Source organism: Thunnus thynnus, chromosome 8, assembly GCF_963924715.1.
Source record: "Thunnus thynnus chromosome 8, fThuThy2.1, whole genome shotgun sequence".
NCBI classification, from domain to species: domain Eukaryota; kingdom Metazoa; phylum Chordata; class Actinopteri; order Scombriformes; family Scombridae; genus Thunnus; species Thunnus thynnus.
Window position 1 is genome coordinate 23,091,998 of NC_089524.1, and position 25,068 is coordinate 23,117,065.

Here is a 25,068-nt window from a genome sequence, read left to right on the forward strand (position 1 = left end):
ATATATATATATATATATATATATATATATATACACACTTCTTTAAACATGTTTGGAGGGGATCTTTAATTTCCTTTTTCCACAGGACAGTTCCAAAAGTCGAGGTTTGCGGCACTGAATCTGACCTGTACCAGTTTGTGACTATTTGTACTGTAAAATCACTTTGAAATCATCTTTGTGGTGAAGTCTCTGCATATGTAAACTCTCTGATAATATAATTAATAATACACGCTTAGTGACAGATATTCACAGGTGCATTGTGGACCTTTTGCACACTCATAATACGCCAGTTTCGGCCAGGCATCATACTCATTTTTATCAGCCAGACAGCGAAATTTGCGTGGATAATGTCTTTCATTTCTCCAGTGGAAGGGGGAGGGGACTGAAAGAGGAGAGGGGAGAAGGGATTTAACATAGCGAGAGAGGGAGGAAACGAGATAGTGTCTTCAAGATGGATAAAAACGAGTAAGTACATCATGTGAAGGTTAATGAAACGACCAGCGAGGGTTTTAATTGTTATTGTGCCGTTTGATGCGCGATATGTCGTTTTGATAATATATTTGGAAAAGTATGTTTATCATCGATTAGGCAAATGCACTCGGTGGTCTCGCATTTGCAAGTAGCACTGCTGGGGTCTTTATCGAGGATGTCCGTGTTTTTCAGCATCACAGCAGTATGGTGGAGTTATCTTGATATGTACAGCTAATGTTGAACATTATGCATGCATGGAGTCGGTGTAACTGCGTCGACAGTGTGCTATTATTTCGATATAGATTTTAACCTTGCAGAGCAGATGATGTTTTCCCCCCCCTGCATTATGGTTTCATAAACAAAGCCTGTATAAATGCATGACATGCTTATAAAATGGTGTCTGTGTTTGATCGATAAGATCTACTTTGTTCATTCATAAAAGCCGGCTCCGAGGTCTGAATGACAACGGTGGGCATTGTCGTGCTGAAATGGCTCTCCAGTTTCATGCAGCTGACACGAAACTTTCAAAAATGTGGTTTTAATGAAAGAGTTACACGTAAAGGACGCTGTTTTGCTGCATTTGATAGATTTAGTCATTTAGTTGCGTCCGTGATTGCTGTCATTGCACCTTCGTGAATACTATTTGCGGTCTATTTGTAGCAGTAGCCTAATTTATGTTTCCCATAGGTCAACATTGCTTTGCTGCTTAGCCGTCAGCGCCAATGTATACAGAATGCCTTATTTCTTTTCCTACCCGCATTCCGGGAAGACCCGCCCTACTCTGCCTCTGATTGGCTAGTACTCGTCACCTTCTTTGGTTCGATTGGTTAGATTTAGGTATGAGGAATGAAATGGTTGGGTTAGGCTGAGAAGATCAGAGTCAGAGCCAATCAGAGGCAGAGGAGGCCGAGTCTTCGCAGAATACGGGTAGGGGAAAAAAAACGCTTACAGAGTAGAGAATAACACTTCCGGTAATATATTTCAAAACAAAAATTAACACTCAAAGTGGGTTTTTTTTTGTTTTTTTTATTTTACCAGAAAAATCTCGTTGAGATTAAAAATCTCTTTTGCAAGCGTGTTCAAGTGGCCAAGACAGGCAGCATAAAATTTCAAAAAACATAAAAACAATTAATAGAGACAGACTTCTCATTAGTCAATATAAAACAATAAAATCATGAATAAAATTATAATTAAAAATACTACATTAATACTAGAATTGTACTGAGAAACAGCAGCAATGTGAGGCATTAAAAACCTCTTAGCAACCCCAGTGACAATGGCAGATAGATGATGATGTAGCTTTAATCCCGCCCAGTGAAACCAGTGACTCATTTTGACTAATTTTGTGGAAGACTGTGGAACACTGGAAGAAGTATAGAGAGCAGCATACATTAAAGCACTTTTAACAAACTCTGTTGGAACCTTATGTACAGTCAACAAAAAGATGCTTTGTAAGCGATGTTTCCTTTTCATGTACACACATAGATATGCTGCTAATAGCACAATTTGAAGCATTTTACAGTGTTTGATCATGGAAATCTCCTTGGTGTGACCCAGGTATCAAACAACTTGGGATGAGCATTAAGTAACCAAAAGTTTTGAGATAATTATTTTGTAAATTAAAATGAAAACAAAATTGTATACAACAAAATGTAGTATTTTCAGGTCTCTGTCGGTTTGGTTGGTTTTAGGGCTGCAACTAACAGTTATTTTCAATATAATTTAATCTGCAGAATAAAACATTTTCCTTGAAAAATTAATCAATCATCAAAATTGTTGATTAAATGTCTGTCATTCAACTAATCCATTAATTGACCAATTGTTTCAGTTATAATCAATTTCAATTTATTCAGATAGTCAGTTTAAAATGTGACACACAAATTACATAATTTAAATCATTTTGTCAGTTGAAAAGATGTTTCATTGGTGACTCTGCAAAAGTATTTTATAGATGTAATTTCATTGTGAATTCGTGTGGAATAGATTAATTGGAGTTGGAACTAAAATGATATAAAAAAATATATTAGAGGGTACTGAAGAAGAATAATACACACAAGAATATAGTAAAATAATTCCATATTTTCCAACCTCAGTATGACTCAGTATATACATTTGCACAATGCACAAATAATATTTAATATTATATGTAATGTTTCATATATAGCTTTTAAATGTAACTTCATATTGTTTTATAGTTATTATTTTAAATAGGTCTTTTCCTACCTCTTTCTTGTAGTGTTATAAGTGGATATCCTCTAAAATAGAATAATGTTATAATTTTGCTGGCTTGCTTATAATTACTTGCTTTTACTATTCATTATATAATATATACTTAAGTGTGAAAACTGGGTATACTACATGTAATTTCGGAGCTTGACTGGATTCTTAATTTTGTCCTCAGGTTGACAACATTGAATGAAGTCGCACCTAATGTGAGAAAATCGTGGATTTATTCTGAAGTCAGAATCCTCTTAATTTCCTGTCTCGTCCCGGCTGCCTCGCGGTGTCTTCACGCATCCGCGTTGTCCTATGTTTTCCTTGCGGATGTAGCCCTCGTGCCCCTGCGAGGCAGGCGGGTAGTGGTGCGGCCGAAGTCTGCGGCGGAGCGATCTGCGCGACGACAAAGAGACGACGAGGTGTTGTTAGCAGGGAGATCCCATTACAGGACGCATGTAGTAATATGCTCGAAACAAAAGCGTAAGAAGCGAGAGACCTGCCGTCCAAAAAAAGCGACACATCTCCTTAAAAAATCCAATCTGGTTAACCGCAGTAATTTTTAGTGGATTTATAGGCTACTCGCGTGGGAATGGAGAAGAAAAGGTGGGATTGCACTGCTCTCCCCAAGGGCTGGAAAATGGAAGAAGTGACCAGAAAGTCGGGTTTGTCAGCTGGAAAAAGCGATGTCTATTATTTTAGGTACTAAAACGAATGTGGGCTTGCAAAAACTTACAGGTGCACAAGACACCGAGTTACACGGAAACAAGACAGGAGTAGAATAAGGAGAGAGAGGGGGGGTGGGGGGGCGGTAAAAAAAAGTTTGGGATGGGAAGGGGAGGGGGAGGGGGCAACAAGGCCAACCAGTCACACGCCGTGCAGGCCGGGAGTAGCAGCTCGCAGCCTGGCGAGGCCTGTTGTGAATAAAAAAAAAAAACAACAAAACTCAGTGTCATATCTCAGTTAATTAATCTTTAATTCCCCATTGAAGTGAATCAACAACGCCAGATTTGTTTTCATTTAGCAGAGCAGAAGAGCAAGATGAGGAACAGAGGCAAGAGAGGGGGGAGGCGGGTCGGTTGTATAGTTTGTGGTAGGCTCACTGTAAAATCCTACTGTTGTTCACTGTGGTGTGTGATGTAAGATACATTTGCATGACTTACTAGCACGTATCCACCCACAGTTGTTCCTTTGTTTATCATTGCTCAGGCTAATCGATATTGTTTGCTCCCTCAAGTGGAGTTACAATGTTTTCCATTCTGAAACATTTGATCAGATGTTACTATTGCCATGTTTACATTGTGATCACTGACCCTTAGAGGTTAAACACCATATAGAAAATGTTGATATAGACTTAAATCTAATCCTCATTTTATTAAACTGTGTTCAGCTTTAATTAGATATCAGGTTTAAGATAGACGAGTGTTCATCAAAGATTGCATCCATTTCACAAAGTAATGTGATTTCAGTGTCATTGCCCACTTGAATGTGCTCTGCTTGTGTTTGCTGTTGACTTGTTGCATGTCTGTGTTGATAATGTTTCTGTCTGCTGAGTGTGTGTTTAGTGTGTGTTTGTCAGTGTTCAGTTTTCTGTCTTGACGTCTTGTGTTATGACCTTTTTTGTTTTGTTTTTGTAAGAGGTGATATTGGTATAACGGTTTCTCGTGTTCTCTGCCTCCCCGATAGTCCATCTGGGAAGAAGTTTCGGAGCAAGCCTCAGCTGGCCCGTTACCTTGGTAACCAGATGGACCTCAGCTCCTTTGATTTCCGCACGGGGAAGATGCTCATGAGCAAGCTGAACAAGAACCGGCAGAGACTGCGCTACGATAACAACAACCAGAATAAGGTGAGACACTCGGGCTCATGATGGCCGGCTGCTGAAACGCAACTGATTGTGAATCTGGCCGTGTCCAAAATCTCCCCCTGTTTATTATATAATGTACTATATTTACTGTCCACATTTTATTTGAGTGTCCAACTCTGCAATAAAACAAAAAAAGTAGTGTTCACAGCATGTAGTCTGTTAAAAACCCCACAACAAAAAATTGTGACACGAAATGACAATCCACAAGTGTTAAAAATCCCATTTTACTGCTCACTGTAGTGCACTTTTGAGTGTCTATTATGTCTAAATAGGGAATTAGTGAACTAAGGAGTCAGTTTGGACACAGTCTGTGTTTTTTTGTGAGGATGCTGTAGGTACGCAAACATTTGTGCATCCTTAGCGATTTATTCAAAAGTGTAGCGCATGTGCTAAGATGTTATTGTGCTTTTAAAATGTTTAGCATAAATGTAACTTCTCATTATGCAGTCACTGGGAATCAAATATTAGACAAGAAGACAGAAAAGTGGTCAAGTGATTCCTTATTTAAACCTAAACCTCAGAGATGGAGACACTCTAAATTAGTTCTGTTTTGAAAATGGTTATAATTCAATTCTAGTTCAAGTCTCAGATGAGTCTGGGGGGGAAAAGTTAAATGAATAACTGTAGATATAGTTGATGTTGTTATTAAACAGATACAGTACAGCAGGTGGCAGTGTGCTGATAAAAACAGCAATAAAGAAAGATTTGAGCTTTCTCATCAAACTGAATTTTGTTAAATTGGTGCCTTCTCAAATGATCATTCTGCCTTCACACTCAGTCTATATTTATATGAATATATTAATGTTTCTTTGTTGTTTCAGACTTGATTTTGTACTAACATATGCCTCTAAAAGCTTTATGATCCTCTGAATGTGATGGTTATCAACAGCTTCTGTCTTTGATCCTTTTTTCTTTTACTATCCTCCTCCTCATCCTCCCTCTGTGACTTTTGTCTTTCAGGGTAAACCTGATTTGAACACATCACTTCCAGTCAGACAGACGGCGTCCATCTTTAAGCAGCCCGTCACCAAGGTTACTAACCATCCCAACAACAAAGTGAAGACAGATCCTCAGAAAGCCGTGGATCAGCCCAGACAGGTGAACAACCTCTGCCTATAATTTATTTGGGTTTCTTTCTATCAAAACTGTCTGCAGCTAATATTCTTCTTTTTATTTCTTTGCAGCTATTTTGGGAGAAAAAACTCAGTGGTCTTAATGCTTATGACATCGCAGAGGAGCTGGTGAAAACAATGGAACTGCCAAAAGGCCTCCAAGGTAATATACACAAGTTTAACATAGTTTCTTCAGACAAAGTGAACAATTTATATCATGAAGTGACGTTTTTATTATCATGGAGGTATAGCCACCACAGCTGAGCAACAGTTCTTACTGTGTTTTTGTGTCTTCAAATGTCCCTGCTGGTATCTCAGGTGTTGGTCCAGGCTGCACAGACAAGACTCTTCTGTCGGCTATTGCGAGCGCCCTCCACACCAGCGCCGCTCCCATCACTGGCCAGCTGTCTGCTGCTGTGGAGAAGAACCCGGGAGTCTGGCTCAACACCGCGCAGCCGCTATGCAAGGCCTTCATAGTCACTGATGAGGACATCAGGTGGGCGATCACCAAACACTACCACATATCGATCACCTGTTTTTTGTTTTAGTTTTTTTTAGAGTGTTGGATCCTGATTGTTTAATTTCTAAAATAATCAGAAGAGTCAAAAAGCAGCTCCTGTAGCGCATTTGAACATTTGTCCCTTTTGGCTCTTGAACAAAATTTATCGGCTCAGATCTACTTCTGCATGTTTAAAAACAAGAAATAAATGCTCAGGCAGTGTGAATAATGTCTCATCTGTTAATACGTTTTACCAATTCATGTGATATTGAATCAGAATTGAACTTGAAGTTGTCCTTTGCCACTTTTTCTTATCTTTGTAATCTGAGTGGGGCCTGCTCAGAGTTTCCACAGTCCGTAACAAATGACCCCGCTCTTTGTGAAAACACACCATCTGCTCTGTGCTGATTCAGTGGCTGCTGTAGGCAGCTGTAACTGCCAACTGTAACAGTTTCCTGTTGTGTTTGCGTGTAGGAAACAGGAGGAGCTGGTGTACAGTGTGAGGAAAAGGCTCGAGGAGGCACTGATGGCTGATATGTTGGCCCACGTCGAGGAGGCTGCCAACGAAGGAGAAGCTCTGAAGGAGGAAGGCAACGGCAGTGAAGACATGGACAGCGTATAGCACAGGTGGGTCGAGACATTAAGAGGCAATTTTATACCTACATGGACATAAATTAGATGCTGCAGAGAAAATGTAAGACAGAAAAATCATTAACTTAATGTGCAAACACAGAAATAAAAGCTCTTGTTCTGTGTGGTAGTTTCAAATCATATTCCAAGTTTTGCACTTGAATTCAGTAATACAGTATCGGATCTAACTTATTGCCAATTCTCTTCTCTTCTAGGGTTTTGTGAAGTCCAGATGGGTTCGTTCAACACCTGCGCACACACATGACCATGAACATTAGGAGCCCTACATCAGTCCAGCCCTGAAAAACTTTCCCTTGGTATCTGCGTCCAACTTAAACCTAAACCTGACTTACACCAGTACAACTTAAAAAAAAAACAAAAAACTGTCTTACCCCCCCGCAAACTTGGAGTCTCAAACACGTCCATTCATCTTAAACCCCGCCAGATGGGACTCTTGACTTCAGCGCCCGTGAAATGGCGCAATTCTGAGCCAAGTTGATTTCGACTAGGAAATTCAAAAAATTTCCCCCCCAAACAAGAAACGACATCAAAAGAACTTTCAGATATTAAAAACAACGTATCTACAGTGGGTCAAATTCAGTGTTCGATGAGAAGTGTATTTTCTACTAAAAGGCTTTGAATGAGTTTGCTTTTTTTTATTTTTATTTTTTGCAATCAGATCAAATCCAAACACTTTATGTCAGCAAATTTGTTTTAGGACAGATTGGAAATGAATGTTTTGTATTTTCATGTCTCTCTCTTGAATTTTTACTAAGCACTCCATGAGTAATATGACACAACACACACAGACTGTTGAGATTAAACTATACCGAGTTGAGCAAATTTAATCCAGCCTGCAGCGGTTTAGTTAAGGTGGCTGATGTTACTGATGCGGTCGGTGTAGTCTGAATCTCGTGTGCACCCATTTGAGGGGACAGAGTCAAGTTTTTATTGTTGTAATTTCAAGGAAATATTCTCTTATTCTCATGTCAGCGGTGTTTATCCTGTGAGTCATATTCAGTATTGACCAAAGAGGAGACGTGTCATTTTGAGGGAGGGTTTAGGTCGTTTGTGTAACTCAAGTCTGCCTTGTATTTAAATGTAATTATATTAGCCCTGCTGTTATACAACTAAACATGAGGAAAGTAATAAGTACACATAGCGGGGCTGAGCACAATGGCAAAGGAAATGACTTGAAACCTATTTCTGTTGTACAATTATTACTGTTTTTAACTGTCTTCGGCATTATATAGGTGCTTACTGATGTTGTGAAACATTGCTGTTGTGTGCCAAGGCTTTGTTTCCTTCATAGCTTCAGTCCGTGTTTCTTTAAAAAAAAAAAAAAAAGTGTCAATGTTACCACACACATGCTGCCTCCTCGCACAAAACTGGTGACAAAGCAAATTACAGTCAAGATTTAGTTTTAACGTCATGTCATTTATTATCAGAGAAATAATGGCTTTGTATTTTTTATCCCCGTTTGTCAAGGTTTGATGGTGAATAATGTATCCAGCTGAAATCATGAAATTCCCTTCTCAATATCAGCAGGCTGATTGCTGAAATGAATTTGATTGTATTGCTTATTAAAATGAGTCGGTATATCACTAAAGGCTGCTGCTCTTGCATCTTTTTTTTTCTCTCTCTCTTTATGTACATGCAGTATAAACCTGTACTTTGTTTTTTTTTTTACATACATAGTCACTCTGCCCGGCAGTAATAATTCCAACTCTGCACATTCACAATCTAGTGTCCAATCACTGCATCCTCCTGCTGATTAACAGTTAACCTGACAGTCCTCATGCCTCCGTGTGAGCCTGGACAAAGTGCAAACATAGTCACCTGCACACAAAGTGGCACTTCTGCAGATGAGATAGAGGATACCAGCTGTTCTTTCAAAGATGTCACCCTTCCTGATGTTTTAAACGATTACCTCCTCATATTGTATCTCTCAAAGCAGTTAAAATGGCGACACTGGAGCTTTACAGCAAGGTAAGACTGACTTAAACTGGTTTGTGGATTTTTTTAAAAGTTTATTTTTATCATTCTTCACTGCAGGTTTGTGGGTCAATAGAATAAAATTAAGTATTTTGGGTGTTTAAACATTGCTAATGATGTATGAGGGGTTTTATGTTTATATGTCAAGTATGTGAATTTTCATATAATTTGTTTCAATGCACAAACTGATTCCATGAGTATTTACCTGTTTTGATTTTTCTGTGTTTCTGAGCCACTAAGTTGCAGTAAATAGATTTTTCAAAGCTTGGTGGTCAATAATGTATCAATCTGTATTAATCAAATATACTCACAGTGCTTGTGTGGACTCATTTTGTAAATCTAACACATTATTAAGTAAATTAGACTTGTTGCTGGGAGATAATGGCTAATCTATGTAGGTGATTTAGAGTAGGAAGACCAGTGTTAATTTTTAACACTGTTTAAGAGCCTTTTATGCTGATGGGTGACAAATATCTCGTCTGGGTGGGGCCAGGAAGTGTGACATGTACCTGAGCAGTGTCACACATAAAATGAAACATTATGTAATGAAAATCTCTTCTCTCCAGGGCTCCAAATGGGTCCAATGTATGTTGAGTGTGTTAACTTGTGTTTACCATTTAAACTGATTTACACATGTTTATAGTTGAACACATAACTAAAGCAGTCTGTTCCTTTACTAGGGAGCCAGTGTGTGGATTCCTGACCCAGAAGCAGTTTGGGTTTCAGCTCAGCTCCTCCAGGACTACAATCCTGGGGAGAAACAGTTATTCCTACAGCTTTCTAATGGAGAGGTGAGACACACAATACCATGATATTATCCAGAAATCAGGGTGAATGATCATGCTTCTTATAAAACATCATCCCACCAAGCGCCACTTTCCTCTTAAAACAATTAAACTTCCAACAACAAGGACTTCTAATTCGCTTCTCCATTGGTAGGAGGTACATTACCCAGCGGTGTCTCCCACTGATCTCCCACCGCTGGGGAACCCGGACATCCTGGAGGGTGAGAATGACCTTACTGCTCTCAGCTTCCTGCATGAGCCTGCTGTCCTGCACAACCTCCGAGTTCGATTCCTGGACTACAGCAGCATCTACACATACTGTGGTGAGCAGACAACACAGAGATATGTGTGAATCTTGCTAATACAGGAATGATTGTCCAACCAAAAGAAGGACAACATGGGTGACAGACGGTCCTGGAAATGTGTGCTGGCAAACATACAGAAACAGACAGCTCCTGTTAGCTTCTGGTTTCATGAATATAGCTCATAATGTCGTCTTTATTACAGGAGGTTTAAAGGTTGAACCAGGTAGGCAACTCCCACACTGTGAAAAATGCTTATAGATGTAGTTCCACTTCATCTGCCATTTAAATGGTGCAGATTTATTTGAAGAGGCGTTTTCTAAAACTCACTCTGACCATTTTAACAAAGGTTTTTTAGTTTATTTTAAATTTGTGTAGTTTTGCCATGAAAATGGAAGCTTTTAGGTGTTAAATCCCAACAAACTTTATATTCAGTATGAGTAACATTTGCTTGATTTGATTTTGACTAAAAGCTTCTTATCTGTAGTTGTAGTTTGATTTGCACTGAGCATGCTGGAGTTACAACACAATGTTCACAATGTTTCAAGTCTGTCTTAAAACAAATGTCAGGTGCCCAAATGAACACTGATACATTTCTACTGCTGTAATCATTCCTCCTGCTCATAGTGACCATTAAGAGATCCCTTCATAATGCACTTTTAATGTAAGTGATCCACAGCCGTCCTTCCACACAAAAATGTATTTAAAAGTTTATTTGAAGCTAACATGAAGCTTCAGCTATTGAAATTAGTCAAATCTACATCTTTCAAAGTAACTGTGTTTTTAGTGCCAAATTCCCTCTTTTTGTTACGATCCTTCCGCCACAGCTGAAGAGGGAAACACTGTCCATCAAGACACATTTTGACATTTTTGCTCAAAATGAGGCTTGTGAATTTTGTCTCCCATCACTTACATTGTTTGCACATTTGGAGGCGATCTTCTAACGGTCAGTATGAACAGGAGGAACGATTACAGCGAGCAAAACCTATTTTAATGTTCATATGGGCACCCGACTATTGTTTTGACATGACAAATTGTGAACATATCCCTTAAGAAAAATAATATTTTCTGTATATATTCTGTAAAGAAAAATGATAAACCTACTGCAAAACATTTAATTTCTATGATCTTTCTTTGTAAATCTAAGTCTCATCAATATCTTCATTCTTATTCTGTGGTAACTTTCCTTTCCTGTCCCTCCAGGTATCGTGTTAGTGGCTATCAATCCCTATGACCAGCTGCCCATATATGGAGAGGAGGTGATAGATGCTTACAGCGGTCAGGACATGGCCGACATGGAACCTCACATCTTTTCTGTGGCTGAGGAGGCCTACCGCACTATGATCAGGTCAGAGGTCATGTTATGACAAACTGCACACAGTGTAATAGGAAAACTGGTTTAAAATAAAACTAAAATATACTCTCTTCATAAAAAAGGGACAGTCTCAGCATAACTTCCCTGATGGGGGATTTGATAGTCACTCTATCTGTGTTTATAGGGAGGAGAAAAACCAGTCTATCATCATCAGTGGGGAGTCTGGCTCGGGGAAAACTGTCTCAGCCAAATTCACCATGCGATACTTTGCTGTGGTCGGAGGAGCAGCGCAGCAGACCAGCGTGGAGGAGAGAGTTCTGGCTTCCAACCCCATCATGGAGGTAATGGATGGACAAACAGATGTTTAATGAGGAATAATAACTTTCCTCACAGTTATGTTTCTGTTAAGATACTACATAAACAAAACATAGCTATGTGTCTTTGTCTTCAGTCTATCGGGAATGCTAAAACCACAAGAAATGACAACAGCAGTCGTTTCGGGAAATACATTGAGATCGGTTTTGGCAGGAAGGGGGACATCATTGCAGCAAACATGAGGACATATCTGCTGGAGAAGTCAAGGGTTGTCTTTCAGGTAAACTCTTCCTCACAGAAGAAAATATCACATCAGCCAGACAGACCAAAAGGACATTTCACGTTGAGGATTTACTCCTCTTAAGAATCTCTTCTGCCACAAATATCATGCATTTTCTTGTTCATGCAGCTGTCCATGAACGTTTATTCTGTATATTTGCATGTATGTAAGGCATCAGCAGAGAGAAACTACCACATCTTCTACCAACTGTGTGCCTCCAGGGAGTTGCCTGAAATGAGATCACTCAAACTGGGTGAGACTTAATCACAGGCGACCCTTCAACATGTTTTTCTAAAGATTACCGTGTCCACACTGTATCCATCCACTGTCCATAACGTACTGTGAACTGTATCATCAATAGTCTTTATGTGGTATTCATGTTGCATGTTTGTGTTTTGTGTTTGTTCTCCAGATGCTCCTGAACATTTCCGCTACACCAATCAGGGAGGAGAGATGCAGATACCCGGTACCGATGATGTTTTGGACCTGGAGCGCACTCGCAATGCTTTCATCGTTCTGGGTAGAGAATTACGCACACACACACACACACACACAACAGAAATTCAAAGAGACATCCAGTTTGAGGTTAGTTTTTGAGATAATTTGAGAGATTTGATTCTAATTTGATAATGGCCTGAAGTCATGATGATAAAACAGATCATTTTTTATTTTTTACGTTGCAGGTGTGCAGCCAGACCAACAGATGGAGCTCTTCAGTATCCTGGCATCTGTTCTGCACCTGGGAAATGTCAATATCCAAGCCAGTGGGAGAAGTTCTGACCGGAGTTATATTGATGTAAGAAATGTACTTCTAATGTTCTGCTGTTCGTCCGTGTAGTGTAGTGTTTTAGTATACCTAAGTCCTTTTATCTTTTCTCAGGCAGACGACCGCTCTCTGGCTGTCTTCTCCAAGCTGTTAGGAGTGGAGGGGCCTCAGATGGCCCACTGGCTGTGCCATCGCAGGCTGGCTATAGGGGGAGAGATGTTGGTCAAACCCATGTCTGGTCAGCAGGCCGTAGAAGCCAGAGATGCACTAGCTAAACACATCTACGGCCAGCTGTTCACATGGATTGTCCAGAGGCTCAACTCTGCCCTGCGCACCCAGAAGGAACAGGCCACATCCTTCATAGGTGTGCTGGATATATATGGGTGAGTAAATGAGCTGTAGCTTGGTGGTATTGTATTTCTCTGATGTCTTTAAGTTGGACTGACAAGGCTTCTCTCTCTTTGAGCAGGTTTGAGACCTTTGACAGGAACAGTTTTGAGCAGTTCTGTATAAATTATGCAAATGAAAAACTGCAGCAGCAGTTCAACAGGGTAAGTCATGTGACGGGCAGAGAGATTTTACTGCATGTGTGGCATACTCCTCTCCTGCAATGGTGCAATGTTTGGGATGAATAGTTATCAATATAAATCTTTCTGATTATTTAAGAAACCTACAGTCCCAGACAAAAGTTTGAACTCACTTTCTCATTCAAGTGAATAGGAACGTGTGTGTGTGTGTAGATTTGTCTTCTTCAGAGTAACTAATGCAGAAGGAAGTGCTGCTCTGTTTTTGCCTCTCTATCGTGAGGGAAACGTGTGTGATGGTCTGTTTTCAGAGTGAAGATGCACCCACAGGGTCGATATTTTTAGATTTTATCTCCTTGAACTTCCTTTTTAAAATGAACGCAGTTGCTTTCATTTTCTCTCAATCTTCAAGTTTTATGTTGTTAGTTTTGCTGATTTGTGATGTGCTTCTCTGCAGCACGTGTTCCACCTGGAGCAGGAGGAGTACATCCGGGAGGAGCTGGCCTGGAGCAGGATCGAGTTCAGTGACAATCAGCAGTGTATTAATCTCATAGAGGGACAACTGGGCCTGTTTGATCTGTTAGATGAGGAGTGTAGGGTGAGTCATGCTGTCCCTCTCTTGCCCTCTTACTGTTTAAAACATGTCTTCTCACACATACAACGCACGTGTCTCCATATTGTCCACACTTGCTTGCTGTTTGATAGGAAGCTACAGATATTTGTCCTAAAGAACTTAAATGGGTTTTAAAGATACTAACCATTGTGATCATTGTGTCTGTGTGGATACTCAGATGCCTAAAGGTTCAGACGAGAGCTGGGTGAGGAAACTGTACGACCAGCACCTGACCAGCAAGCCCCACCCTCACTTCCGCAAACCTCGCATGTCCAACAGCGCCTTCATTGTTCTGCACTTTGCTGACACAGTGAGTCATGGAGATCGACACACTTTTGATCTTCTGAACCATTGATCAGCATCTGTAATCTAGTTCTCCAATAAGATACCTGAATATGTCAGGTCTATAACAGTCTCACAGCAATTTGTAATCCTCCACTGTATGACTTTCTCTGAACTGACACATTTTCTTTAATTATGTACATCAGGTGCAGTATGAATGTGATGGCTTTTTAGACAAGAATCGAGACACAGTCTTTGAGGAGCTCATTAACATTCTGAAAGCAAGTCAGGTAGATATGAGCCACGTTTCAAATCTCATAAATTAATTTCATTTCTGTGTGAAGAGGGGACCACTAACTTGTGTGTGTATGTTCATGTGTTTGTCAGTCTGAGCTGGTGGCTGAGTTGTTCCAGCAGCAGGGAAATGTCTCTGTGGCCAATGGAAGCATCCGCTCAGGGAAAAAAGCTCTCAGAGAACATAAACTGACTGTGGGCTTCCAGGTGAGCTTCTTTCATTCACTGATGGCTCACTTTATTTTTTGGCACATCCCTGTGCTTTGTGTCTTTAACATTATGTTTTGTTTTGCTTTGGTGGACTCTATTTGTGGCCGACAGTTCCGTCAGTCCTTACAGATGTTAATGGACACACTCAACAGCACCACTCCTCACTACGTGCGCTGTATTAAACCCAATGACCTCAAAGAGCCATTTATGTAAGCCTTCATTTGACTGTTCTTCACAGAATTAAATGCGCAGGCACGGATTGATTTTGTGTTAAATGAGTGCACATAGAGACTTAACAGACTCTCCTTGCTAGGTTTGACCCAAAGAGGACAGTCCAGCAGCTGAGAGCCTGCGGAGTGTTGGAGACTATTCGAATCAGTGCCGCAGGTTTTCCATCCAGGTACTTTCTAGACATTAATCTTATTTTCTACAAAGCTCTCAGGCAGTATGATAGCTTAGTCTTGTCAGAAAGTCATATAAACCTGTCAATCAGTAGCTGAAATCAGTGTTATTCATCTCTTTTAAGTCATGGACAATAGAGACACATGGAGCAGAGTTGGATTTTCCAAAAGCACCTTAATCTTAAAGTATCATACCAGTGATATCACATGTTTTGGACAATTAATACAGATTGTGTGTACCTTATATAACATAAGATCAACCCAACTGGTCAAGGCAGATGGCCGCCCACCAAGAGCCCGGTTCTGCTTGAGGTTTCTACCCGTTAAAGGGGAGTTTTTCCTTACCGCTGTTGCCAAGTGCTTGCTCTTGAGGGAATTGTTGGGTCTCTGTAAATTAAAGAGTATGGTCTAGACCTGCTCTATGTGAAAAGTGCCCTGAGATGACTTTTGTTGTGATTTGGCGCTATATAAATAAAATTGATTGATTGATTGATCTGAGATTTATGTCCTACCTTTTAGGCAGCTTTTGTTTTAGTTCATACTGATATGGTGTAAAAAATTACATATATATTTCTATAAAGATAATCCGTAACTATGACACTTTAATTGCTTTTATTTCTTTACTCACATTTTGGTCAAATGAATGAAAATGCATGGCTAGTAGAACAAACAATGAGCAAATGTGGACGTCATTTAAATAGTAATGTCATTTTTTTGCCCAACCATGCAACAAAGTAACACTGAAGTCTCAGATTTCCAAGTTCCATTAAACGCACCAACATGAGTCCCTGATTGGTACCAACAGTGTTGTCTCTGTTTATCTTTATCGTTTATATTTTATTAATCTTCACTGCTGCAGGCAATTACATTAAGTGAAAAATAAATATGATTCAACAGAAAAAAGACAAGACACAGACTGTGTTAACAAAAATATGAAGTTGTTTCTGAGAGATTTCTGAACCAAATCTGTGTTTTCAGATGGACGTATGAGGAGTTCTTCAGCAGGTACCATGTTCTGCTCCGAGGGCCTCAAAGCCAGGAGCAGGCCATGGCCTCGTGCCGGCAGGCTCTCCCTCAGCTCATCCCAGACCCGGACCAGTACTGCTTTGGAAAGACCAAAGTATTTTTTCGGGCCGGCCAGGTGGCTCTTCTGGAGAGGCTAAGAGCTGAGAGGCTGCGAGTGGCTGCTGTGATCATCCAGAGCGGAGTCAGAGGATGGCTGACACGGATCAGATACTCCAGGATCCGCTGGGCAACGGTCACCTTACAAAGATACTGCAGAGGAACGCTGGCCAGACGGTGAGAGATCTTTGTGTGTGTGTGAGAGAGAGAGAGAGAAAGAGAGAGAGAGAAAGAGGTTGATATATTTTATCTGGTACACAAGTTGTTGTACAATATTTAAGTAGCCCCTCCAAGCCATTTTAGAGAGACTGCTGATGATGTGTACCCTTGTTGGCTTACTTTTTTTTTTAATGTTTTATATTTTTTAAAAACATAAATGATTAACTCAGTAAAACAAATGTGGCCAGGTTTGTTTGCTTAGGTGAGCTACCATGTATTTGTACAGTGTAACTCTTACTATTTTCCCATTACTTGCAAATTTTACTCTTTATGAAAACAGTGCCGGGTCTGTTATTAACACAAAATTCACTCTTACATATCTTGGCTCTTTTTTTTACAGTCTGGCCCTGACGCTGCGTTATACCAAGGCTGCTTTAGTAATCCAGAAGACCTACCGCATGGTGGCGGTGAGACAGTTGTTCCTCATGATCCGACAGGCCACCATCACAATCCAGGCCTTCACCAGGGGCACACTGACCCGCCGCAGATACAGACTGGTCAGTGTTCATTAACAGCCTTAAACACCTCGTTACCTGCTTGAGTGAAACCACCTCTACCTGCTTTTTGAAGTGTGCTTTTTATCCACTTTTTTCCTTGAAATTGCAGTTCTTAACCTTATTCTCTTTCCTCAGCTGGTGGCGGAGCGGGCCGCTGTGTTGCTTCAGGCGAATGTGCGTGGGTGGTTGGCGAGGCAGGCGTACAAGCGAGTACGTGCAGCGGTGGTGTTCATGCAGTGCTGCGTGCGCCGCAAGGCTGCCAGAAGACAGCTGCTGAAACTAAAGACAGAAGCCCGCTCAGTGGAGAGATACAGAGAGCTCAACAAGGGCATGGAAGTCAAACTGATGCAGCTGCAATTGAGAGCAGACCAGGAGGTGGGTGAAGGGTTATGTAAAGATTTAATCCAACTTCAAACTGTGTGCACCAACAGGTCATTTCATTTTATATTCACATCTGTCTATCTGTCCAGGCCAGGGAGAGCTCTGCTTTGAGAGAGACCCTGCATGCGGAGCGAGAGGCGGCCACTGCAGAGCTGGAGGCTCTGAGGGCGACGATACAGAAACTAGAGAGCCAGAAACATGAGAAGCCTCCTGCCTGCCCCGTCATCAGCGAGAAGGAGGTGGAGGAGAGGAGGAGAGCTGAGGAAAAGGCTTCCCAGGAGATCCTTCAACTCACACAAGTAGGCCTATCAGCCCAAGAACTTGACACATGTCAAACTGTGCTACTGTTTGATTTTTTTCCTTTCCTTAACTTTTTGTTGCACACTTAGCAGAGTTTTAATTGTTGATTCTCTCTCACCCTTTAAGGAGGTGGAAGCCTTGCAGAGAGAAAAAGACACTTTTAGCAAAGAAAGAGAGGATTTCTCCGCTCGCTTGCTTGAACAAGAAGAAGCACAAAAGGGTACGTTCTCACTTTGTTTGCATCATCCAGTCTGCTTTTTTTCAGAGGTCATCCTCCTCTCTATTTTTTTTTTGCTTCTTTCTCTCACTTTGTGTCTCAAACACCTTCTTTCCTCCGCCTCTCTGTGTGTGCAGAGCGTGTGCGTGAGGCTGTGACTCAGGCGAGTGCAGCTCTGAGGGCAGAGCTGGATGAGGAGAGAAGAAAGTATCAGGGTCTCCTGAGGGAGTTCACCAGACTGGAGCAGAGATACGACAACCTCAGAGAGATGAGTCTGCTCACTGAGGTTCATCACTACGCCCACACGCACACTTAAAATACTTCCCAAAAAAAAAACTATTATGGTATAAAACTTAACTTTGGTGGCTGAGAGTATTTTTTTTTCTCCTCACAACAGCGCACCAGAGGCCACAGAAGGACAGACTCCACCCAGAGTCTGAGCTTGGAGACTCTCTCTCCCTCCCCGACTCCGCTGTCACCCCAGTCGCTCACCCCACTCTCCCTGTCACCCTTCCCATCTGCCTTCCCGTCTCCGGAGGAGGTCCGCAGGGTCAGCGTGACATCTCCCTGCCTCGAGAGAAGAGCCTCAGTGTGGAGCTCCGAAACACCAATGGTAAAATGTTCCACTTTTTGGGACATTACCCAAACATTGTATAAATGTTGCCTTATATATATCGAGCATACACACTGTTTTCCTCATGTTCGCTGAGGCTCAGTGGAAATGTAAAATCACACTGTGTTCCTGTTTGCCTTGACAGGACCAGCTGATGGAGAAGATGGATGTAGCCAAAGACCCAGCAGTGAAGATGAGAGGAGAGGACCTGGCACATGCCTACGATGCTGTGCGAGTTGCCAACAAGTCAGTCTGTCGCCGCTCACTCATTCCTTGCTATCAGTAAATCAACTTGCTTCTCGACAAATTCTTGTGTTATGATTTACAGTTTGATGATTAACTCTGTTTTGTGTCTTTTTCAGGTTTCTGGAGAGCCAGTTGTGTAGTCAGCGCAGTCAGCGGGAAGAGGAACTGGAGGCGCTGAGGTGCCAGCTCGGTCAAGCAATCTCTGGTTCTTCCTCTTCTGCTGCACAGCAACAGGTATTGACTTTTTAAAGCATTCGTCTGTGTTGCATGAGAGATACTTTGGAAAAAAATAGACTAAATAAGTCCTAATGGTCTTTTTTCCAACAGTTCTCACATATTTTAATGTTGCATTTTTTCCTGACCTTATTATGCTCCCATCTTTCCAAAAACTCACTTCCTACCTTTGTCCTCATCTTCCAGTACTTATTTCTTGCTTGATTAATCTACAGTCTGCAAAGTACAACCAGCTGCTTATGACATAATCTACTTAAAAGTTGAAGATTTTTTTTATTGATGCAAAACATCCAAAATGTTTGTGTGTGTGCAGGAACTACTAGAGGCCAGAGAGCAAGAGTGTGTGCGGCTGAGGAGAGAGCTGAAGGAACTTAGAAACACTGTCACACTCAGACGACTGCTGACGCAAGGTGAGATTTCATTGGATCACCCATGAAGGCACAGAACCAAACCTCTCTCCACTGCTGTTTTGTGAAAACTCATCATTTTGGTGATTTCTGTGTTTTGACCTGAAGCTTAAATTCTGTGAGCTTTCTGTCTGCTCACTGCTTTTCTTCATCCCTGAAAAGGTGGTATTTATAAAATATGAAATCTGGTGTTTGTGTTTGTTTTTCCGTTGCAGTTCCCCCATCAGCTTTGACCGCACAAGGCTCCTGTCCGTACCGACAGAAGCCTGCAACAGTCACTGGTTTGCTTGAATGTAGAAAAAGAGATGAAACCAAACTCATCAAGAACCTCATCACAGGTGAGACTGATCCCTGCACTCGTTACTCATCTTCATCTACCTCTTTTTCTTCCCTGGTCCTTGGAAATCCCAGACCGTCAAGGAATTTTACTGGGAAAGTTGTGTGAATCAGCAGGATGGTAATAATCAAAGGCAAGACAAAGTAGTAGAAATATACTAGAATGTTTTTTTACACATTAACTGGACTGTATGCTTGGTTTTCTTTTTTTCTCGCCTTCTGCAATCTAACTGTGACGCGACTCACAAGAACAAACTTTGACTGTAACTAACTTCTCTATAGCTGACAAATATGACCTGGTCTTGTTACACTCTACTATCGCTGCTCTCTCTATCGCTGCTCTCTCTGTGTGTGGTTCAGACGTCCGTGTCGACAGCGCCCTGTCTCTACCTCCTGGTCTGCCGGCCAACGTGCTCTTCCTGTGTGTTCGCCAGGCCGACTGCAGCGGGGATCAAGCGCGCGCACGCTCACTCTGTAGCGCTGCTGTCACTGCCATGAAGGCAGCTCTGAAGGTAACCTGAGGTCTAAACCTGCCATATGGTTGAGGTTTAATGCATAAGGGCAGTTCACATCCTGTCAGGTAGATTGTCACTTACAGAGGGCATACAGAGTAGAGCTGGAAACACTTTCTTGTGATTGTCCCCGCAGGTGAAAGTAAACCACAAGAAAACCCATCCCCTCTTTTTCACACACAAAATAGCATTTTTCATTTTTCATTCGCCTGTGTTGATCTCCAAGTGACAACATAACCTTTTCTCTTCTTACCTGGCCCTGCAGAAACATAGTAACGATGTAGATATGACGACTCTGTGGCTGAAAAACACATGTCTGCTGCATGATCTGTTGACCCAGCACTCCCCTAAACAGGTAGGATGAATATATTATTTACATCTTATTGTATAAGTTCCTGTAAAAGGCAGTGAAAACAGACGATCATAGATCATATATGATTTTCTATAACAGCTCTTAAGAATTTGTACTAATCCTGAAACACAGACTGTCTGAAAATGATAGAACATAAACTAAATCCTGTACTGTAGTTGGGGATTCATTAATTAGTCATTCAGAAATTCTCACGACATTTAACAATGTTAATTTATGGTTGGATTGATGACTTTTCAGACCCTTGATTCAGAAGACCTGGTGCCACTGACGACTGACCTGAGTGACTTGATCCGCGCCCTGAGTGACCTCTGTATCCAGGCCTATCAGCAGCTCCTCTCTATAACCGAGACACGTCTACAAAACATCATAGGTACCACTTTAGTAAAGAAGATACTGATGGTCTTCCTTCGAGTGCTCCTCTCATCTCTGTTCTTCCTTCTCCTCCTCCCCCTCAGTCCCTGCCATGTTGGAGAGTGAGAACATCCCAGGTTTGTCTGGGGCTACGGCAAAGCTGGTAGGCTCCAGGAAGCGAGCAGGCTCAGACCCCAGGATTGTAGGAGGTGATGCTCCCACCATGGCGTCAGTGCTGAGGGAGCTGGGAGCCCTTCACACCGCCCTGTCCCATCAGGCTCTGCCGCAGACGCTGATGGAGCAGGCCTTCCACCAGCTCATCTACCTCATCTCCGCCTCAGCTCTCAACAGCCTGCTGCTGAGGAAAGACATGTGCAACTGGAGCCGTGGCATGCAAATACGGTAGAAACATACACAGATAAATGCACAAACACATGCAGCATTTTCTTATAAAGTTATATATGCAGTTATGGAAGATTTTAATAGGTCTCATAAGCAAGGTGCAAAAAAATAATAAATTATTTCTCAGTAGAGAACATCTTTGCACACAACAGGAATTTAATCAGATGGACCGAGCCAAAATTAAATTGATACACCCTTTAAACCACCTTGCTTTCCACTAAGTTATTTCACAGTGGAAAAACTCACTGTTAGCCTGACCTGCAAAATTTGTCTCTCTTGCGAGGTCATGAAAATGTTAATTTCCCAGCTGACAATGTTCAGCTCATTTATTTTGTTTATTTGTATAGGGACAATTATATAGCATTAACTAATGCCTCAGCATTTATAGCATAAGCTAGTTTGCAATGCCCGTCCCTAGATGGGCCTTTAAACTTTAAAATACATAAAACTCAACAATAAAATACATACTGACCTACACAAAACACTCAACAACACATGCACATACATTAAAGCACAAAACTCAGCAAGAAAATACATACAAAACATCACAAAACACAAACAGTTCACAAACAAGCATACAATAAAATGATCATAAAACAACAAGCGCCAGATAACTCATGATTGATTCTCTTTAAAAAGAGTTCAGTTAAAATGATCCCAGTCATGATCCACTTTGAGTTCCACATGTTGACCCCCAAACAGAAAAAGCGGTCTGTCCAAGTGAGGATTTATGAAAGGACATCTTACAAATCCCAGTAGATGACTGAGCCAGAAACCCTGAGAGGTATCACCGGGTCACTGAGCACCTGAGGAGGCTGGTTATTTAGACATTTATAGATGAGTTTAAGATCAGAAAACTTAATAAAATGATTAAAACTTAACATAATTTAATTCATACAACACCTCCACTACATACTACAGCCTCACAAATTGTCATAGTGATATCATAGTACAACCATGTACATAGTACAACCCTATTGAAACAGTCGTGACATTAATTGTACATCATAAAGTAATATTTTTTATTGCATGGCTAATGCAAGTGCTGCATTATGGTATACTTGTGTTCTAGTTATTGTATCTACCTGCACACTGGATTATTCCTCTTATCAGCCTGTCTTTCTCTTATCATTAAAGCTACAATGTGAGCCTGCTGGAGGAGTGGCTGCGTAGCCGCGGTGTGCAGGCGGGGGGCGCTGTGGCTACACTGGAGCCTCTCATCCAGGCAGTTCAGCTGCTGCAGGCAGGGAAAAAGACTGAGGCGGATGCACAGGCACTCTTTCAGACCTGCACTGCCCTGTCCGGTCAGCAGGTGGGTCTCTCTTTCCATGTCTTGCCTGAGAGAAAAAAACCCAACATTTTTGTGTAAAAGACTTAACTTCCTGCTGGTCTTTTTGTTTTTCGTTCAACAGATTGTGAAGATTCTGACTCTCTACACTCCCCACAGTGACCTTGATGAAAGAGTCACCCTGAATTTCATCCGTATTGTCCAGGTGCTGTCTACAGCTGTGACATCTGATGTGTTTATATACAGTATTTGAAAGTGTGTCTCATGTCTCTTTTCTGTGCTCTTCTAGGGGCTTCTCAAAGGCCGCTCCGATGGCCATCTTCCACAGCTCCTGATGGATGTGAGGAGAGTGTTTCCCGTCACATTCCCATACCTGCCTCCGCCCGTCCTCCAAGCCGAGCAGTTAGCCATCCCAGACTCCCTCAAGATCTCCTTTCTACGCAGAGCTTAAAAAGTCCTTTGAAATTTACATGACTTGCAGGAGATGTAATAATTTGAGCTATTTCAAAGGGACTCTATGTGTAACTAACCTCTTCATTATCAGTGGATTAGGCTGAATACTACAGAGAGATGAGGGATTTCTGGAAGGTCAGAAGCTCTGTCAAAAGATTTACATCTCAGGTAGCTCCCGGAGAAGTTTGAAATTTCTCAAAAAAAGATGACACAGATGTGAATGTAGTCAGCGGCAGCAACACAGTTTGACAAACAAGCAATGAAATGAAGCTTTTTTTTTCTCATATTTTATTGGAAGCAGGAACACAATGAGACTGCAGTCCCTGTAACCTCAACCCCCAATAAGAACAACCAGAATAAAAAAAAAACAAAAAATTAGAAACATCTCGTGTATAAAAAAATTCCCATGCGAGTACTTTGTACCACTACACATCATCAGTAATACATATTTATATATTCACAAACATTTGAAAAATAGAAAACAATAATGAAATATCAAAATAAAGGAGACAACGATTGGCAAATAACATCAAATAATTATGCGTGCTGGCACAGTAACATTTTTTTTCTTTATGTTTTATTGTTCCTATCATGCACCATTTCTGGAAGTACAGGACCCGGCGTCACTGTGCGGATGTCCTTGTGGCCTGGTCGGCTGGACAGAGCAGTACATGCATGTCTGTCCGCTTGTGTCGGTGTGCTTTTCGTTGTGCTTCTACATCTGTCCTTGTCCTTAAACTTCTGTGTGCGTTCCGGTTGCACATGCCAGCTCAATACCCCCCCCCAAACACGCGAACTGAGCCTCTGAACGAGGAAGGATTTCCTCCACCTAAGTATCATTGTCAACAGCAATAAATAAAGATTTTTTTTTTTTCGTGGCATTTCCAGCGATGTGATAGTTGTGTTCCTGTGATTTAAAGTTATTAAAAGACTGTGCAGATATTGTCTTTGAATAAAATACGCTGTACACACCAGAGAGTGACACAACATGATTAGATTTAGTGTATAACCAGTGTAAATGTCAGAAACTAGCTTCTAATTCAGCTCATTTGATCAGTTTTTGTGCACATTTTTCAAATCAGTTGTACATCTCCAGTGTGTACGCAGCCTTCATATATATCTCTCAATAATAGCTACATATCCAGTTGGGCAACCACACACATAATTCCCCAACTGCCCTGTCAACCCAGAGCAAAATTCAAGTCTACAAAAGAGCAGCAAACTTTACTTCACATAGTCTGACATGTGTTTGTGACATCCGAGCTATTTACAATGCCCACGACAACAATCGGATCTTCCTGTTCCGGGTGTCTGTGCTGAGAAGCTGCACAAACAAATTTCAGTCTCTACTAAAGCTGTGATATTTGGCCCATTACGATAGAGACAGCATTTACAACATATCAGACAAAAACACTTGTGCTGATATAAGAAGAAGAATAATCCACAATGTAAACATTATAAGACTGTTTCAAAAAAATGACTTGTCTACATAGATTTTTTTATAGATTAGATGCATAGAGTTCAGTTCTTACACCTTGTTGAGTGGGCCTGTTGAAGTAGTCAGATAACTATCAAGTGCTTTGAAGGGGGGAGAGGCCCTCATCAGTTGAATGAAATAGAAAAAAAAACAAAAAAACACCCTGTCATCCTAAGGATTCCAATCATCAACATTATTTCCTTGGCCTGACAAACATACAAACCCCTTTTAGATGAAGAAACCAATCAATCTTTTTTCTTTTTTTCTTTTTAAAGGTGAAAATAGAAGTTGAATTAAGAGACATGCTGGACTGTTAGTAGTCAAAACAGTTAGTTGCATGTGAATTTGACAGAATCAATTGAATTCTAATGTAATCAATAATTGAATAACTGTCAAATGATTCAAAGATTTGATGTGTAACTCCATAAAAAGACAAACAAGCAGAAACAAAGATCAGAGTATAAACATGTTATTATGGGTGCAGCAAAGACCCTGTGCTTAACTCTTCACTCTACACCGATTAAGAGTAACAGACTGAACTGTAGGCCCTCTTTTAAATGTCAGCGCCAGACCCGGTGTGGTCTGGCTCTGCAGCCCTTTTTAGAAGAGGTCTGACTTCTCGATCAGGGTTACAGCACCTGCAGCTGGATCATTAGGGATCATGGGATGGCGGTGGATCATCGGTGATTTGTGCTCACCCCAGAGTGCAGGGTGTGTGGTTTTGTAACCCACGTAGAGTGATGTTGCTTTTGCGAAATAAGGTCTCAG

The 25,068-nt window shown here is 41.2% G+C and overlaps 2 protein-coding genes across 7 annotated transcripts; both read left to right on the forward strand.

Moving 5' to 3' along the window:
* The first annotated feature begins 385 nt into the window (after positions 1 to 385).
* On the forward strand, positions 386 to 8,399 carry mbd3b (methyl-CpG binding domain protein 3b). 6 transcript variants are annotated; one of them, XM_067597272.1, is made up of 8 exons: positions 437 to 465; positions 3,710 to 3,778; positions 4,372 to 4,531; positions 5,510 to 5,647; positions 5,734 to 5,824; positions 5,980 to 6,157; positions 6,635 to 6,787; positions 7,006 to 8,399. In XM_067597272.1, exons 1-7 carry the CDS (start codon positions 452 to 454, stop codon positions 6,780 to 6,782), a joined length of 798 nt encoding a protein of 265 aa, XP_067453373.1. In that variant the 5' UTR covers positions 437 to 451; the 3' UTR covers positions 6,783 to 6,787; positions 7,006 to 8,399. The 6 variants fall into 6 exon arrangements, with proteins under 6 accessions (XP_067453378.1, XP_067453373.1, XP_067453375.1 ...); XM_067597274.1 differs by having other exon boundaries at positions 3,710 to 3,739; XM_067597273.1 differs by having other exon boundaries at positions 3,713 to 3,778.
* An 80-nt stretch (positions 8,400 to 8,479) lies between these two features.
* On the forward strand, positions 8,480 to 23,763 carry si:dkey-110c1.10 (unconventional myosin-Va). The gene is made up of 35 exons (XM_067597268.1): positions 8,480 to 8,779; positions 9,466 to 9,576; positions 9,725 to 9,893; positions 11,076 to 11,220; positions 11,372 to 11,528; positions 11,639 to 11,782; positions 11,954 to 12,035; positions 12,195 to 12,302; positions 12,466 to 12,578; positions 12,663 to 12,931; positions 13,018 to 13,099; positions 13,530 to 13,670; positions 13,864 to 13,995; positions 14,174 to 14,257; positions 14,355 to 14,468; positions 14,583 to 14,680; positions 14,785 to 14,871; positions 15,851 to 16,171; positions 16,554 to 16,710; positions 16,846 to 17,085; positions 17,181 to 17,390; positions 17,518 to 17,611; positions 17,746 to 17,894; positions 18,006 to 18,221; positions 18,367 to 18,467; positions 18,584 to 18,701; positions 19,015 to 19,111; positions 19,324 to 19,446; positions 19,805 to 19,956; positions 20,222 to 20,311; positions 20,567 to 20,699; positions 20,785 to 21,082; positions 22,220 to 22,394; positions 22,495 to 22,575; positions 22,660 to 23,763. The coding sequence occupies exons 1-35, from the start codon at positions 8,753 to 8,755 to the stop codon at positions 22,819 to 22,821; spliced, it is 4,980 nt and encodes a 1,659-aa protein (XP_067453369.1). The 5' UTR covers positions 8,480 to 8,752; the 3' UTR covers positions 22,822 to 23,763.
* The last annotated feature ends 1,305 nt before the right edge of the window (positions 23,764 to 25,068 follow it).

Bases quoted from the DNA above. Each gene is read 5' to 3' on its own strand.
- mbd3b (XM_067597271.1), top strand. From the start codon at position 3,278: ATGGAGAAGAAAAGGTGGGATTGCACTGCTCTCCCCAAGGGCTGGAAA. The intron at 4,532-5,509 runs GTGAGACACTCG...TTTGTCTTTCAG, and splicing joins ATAACAACAACCAGAATAAG to GGTAAACCTGATTTGAACAC. The intron at 5,825-5,979 runs GTAATATACACA...CTGGTATCTCAG, and splicing joins ACTGCCAAAAGGCCTCCAAG to GTGTTGGTCCAGGCTGCACA.
- si:dkey-110c1.10 (XM_067597268.1), top strand. From the start codon at position 8,753: ATGGCGACACTGGAGCTTTACAGCAAG. The intron at 16,172-16,553 runs GTGAGAGATCTT...TTTTTTTTACAG, and splicing joins AGAGGAACGCTGGCCAGACG to TCTGGCCCTGACGCTGCGTT. The intron at 22,395-22,494 runs GTGGGTCTCTCT...TTCGTTCAACAG, and splicing joins CTGCCCTGTCCGGTCAGCAG to ATTGTGAAGATTCTGACTCT.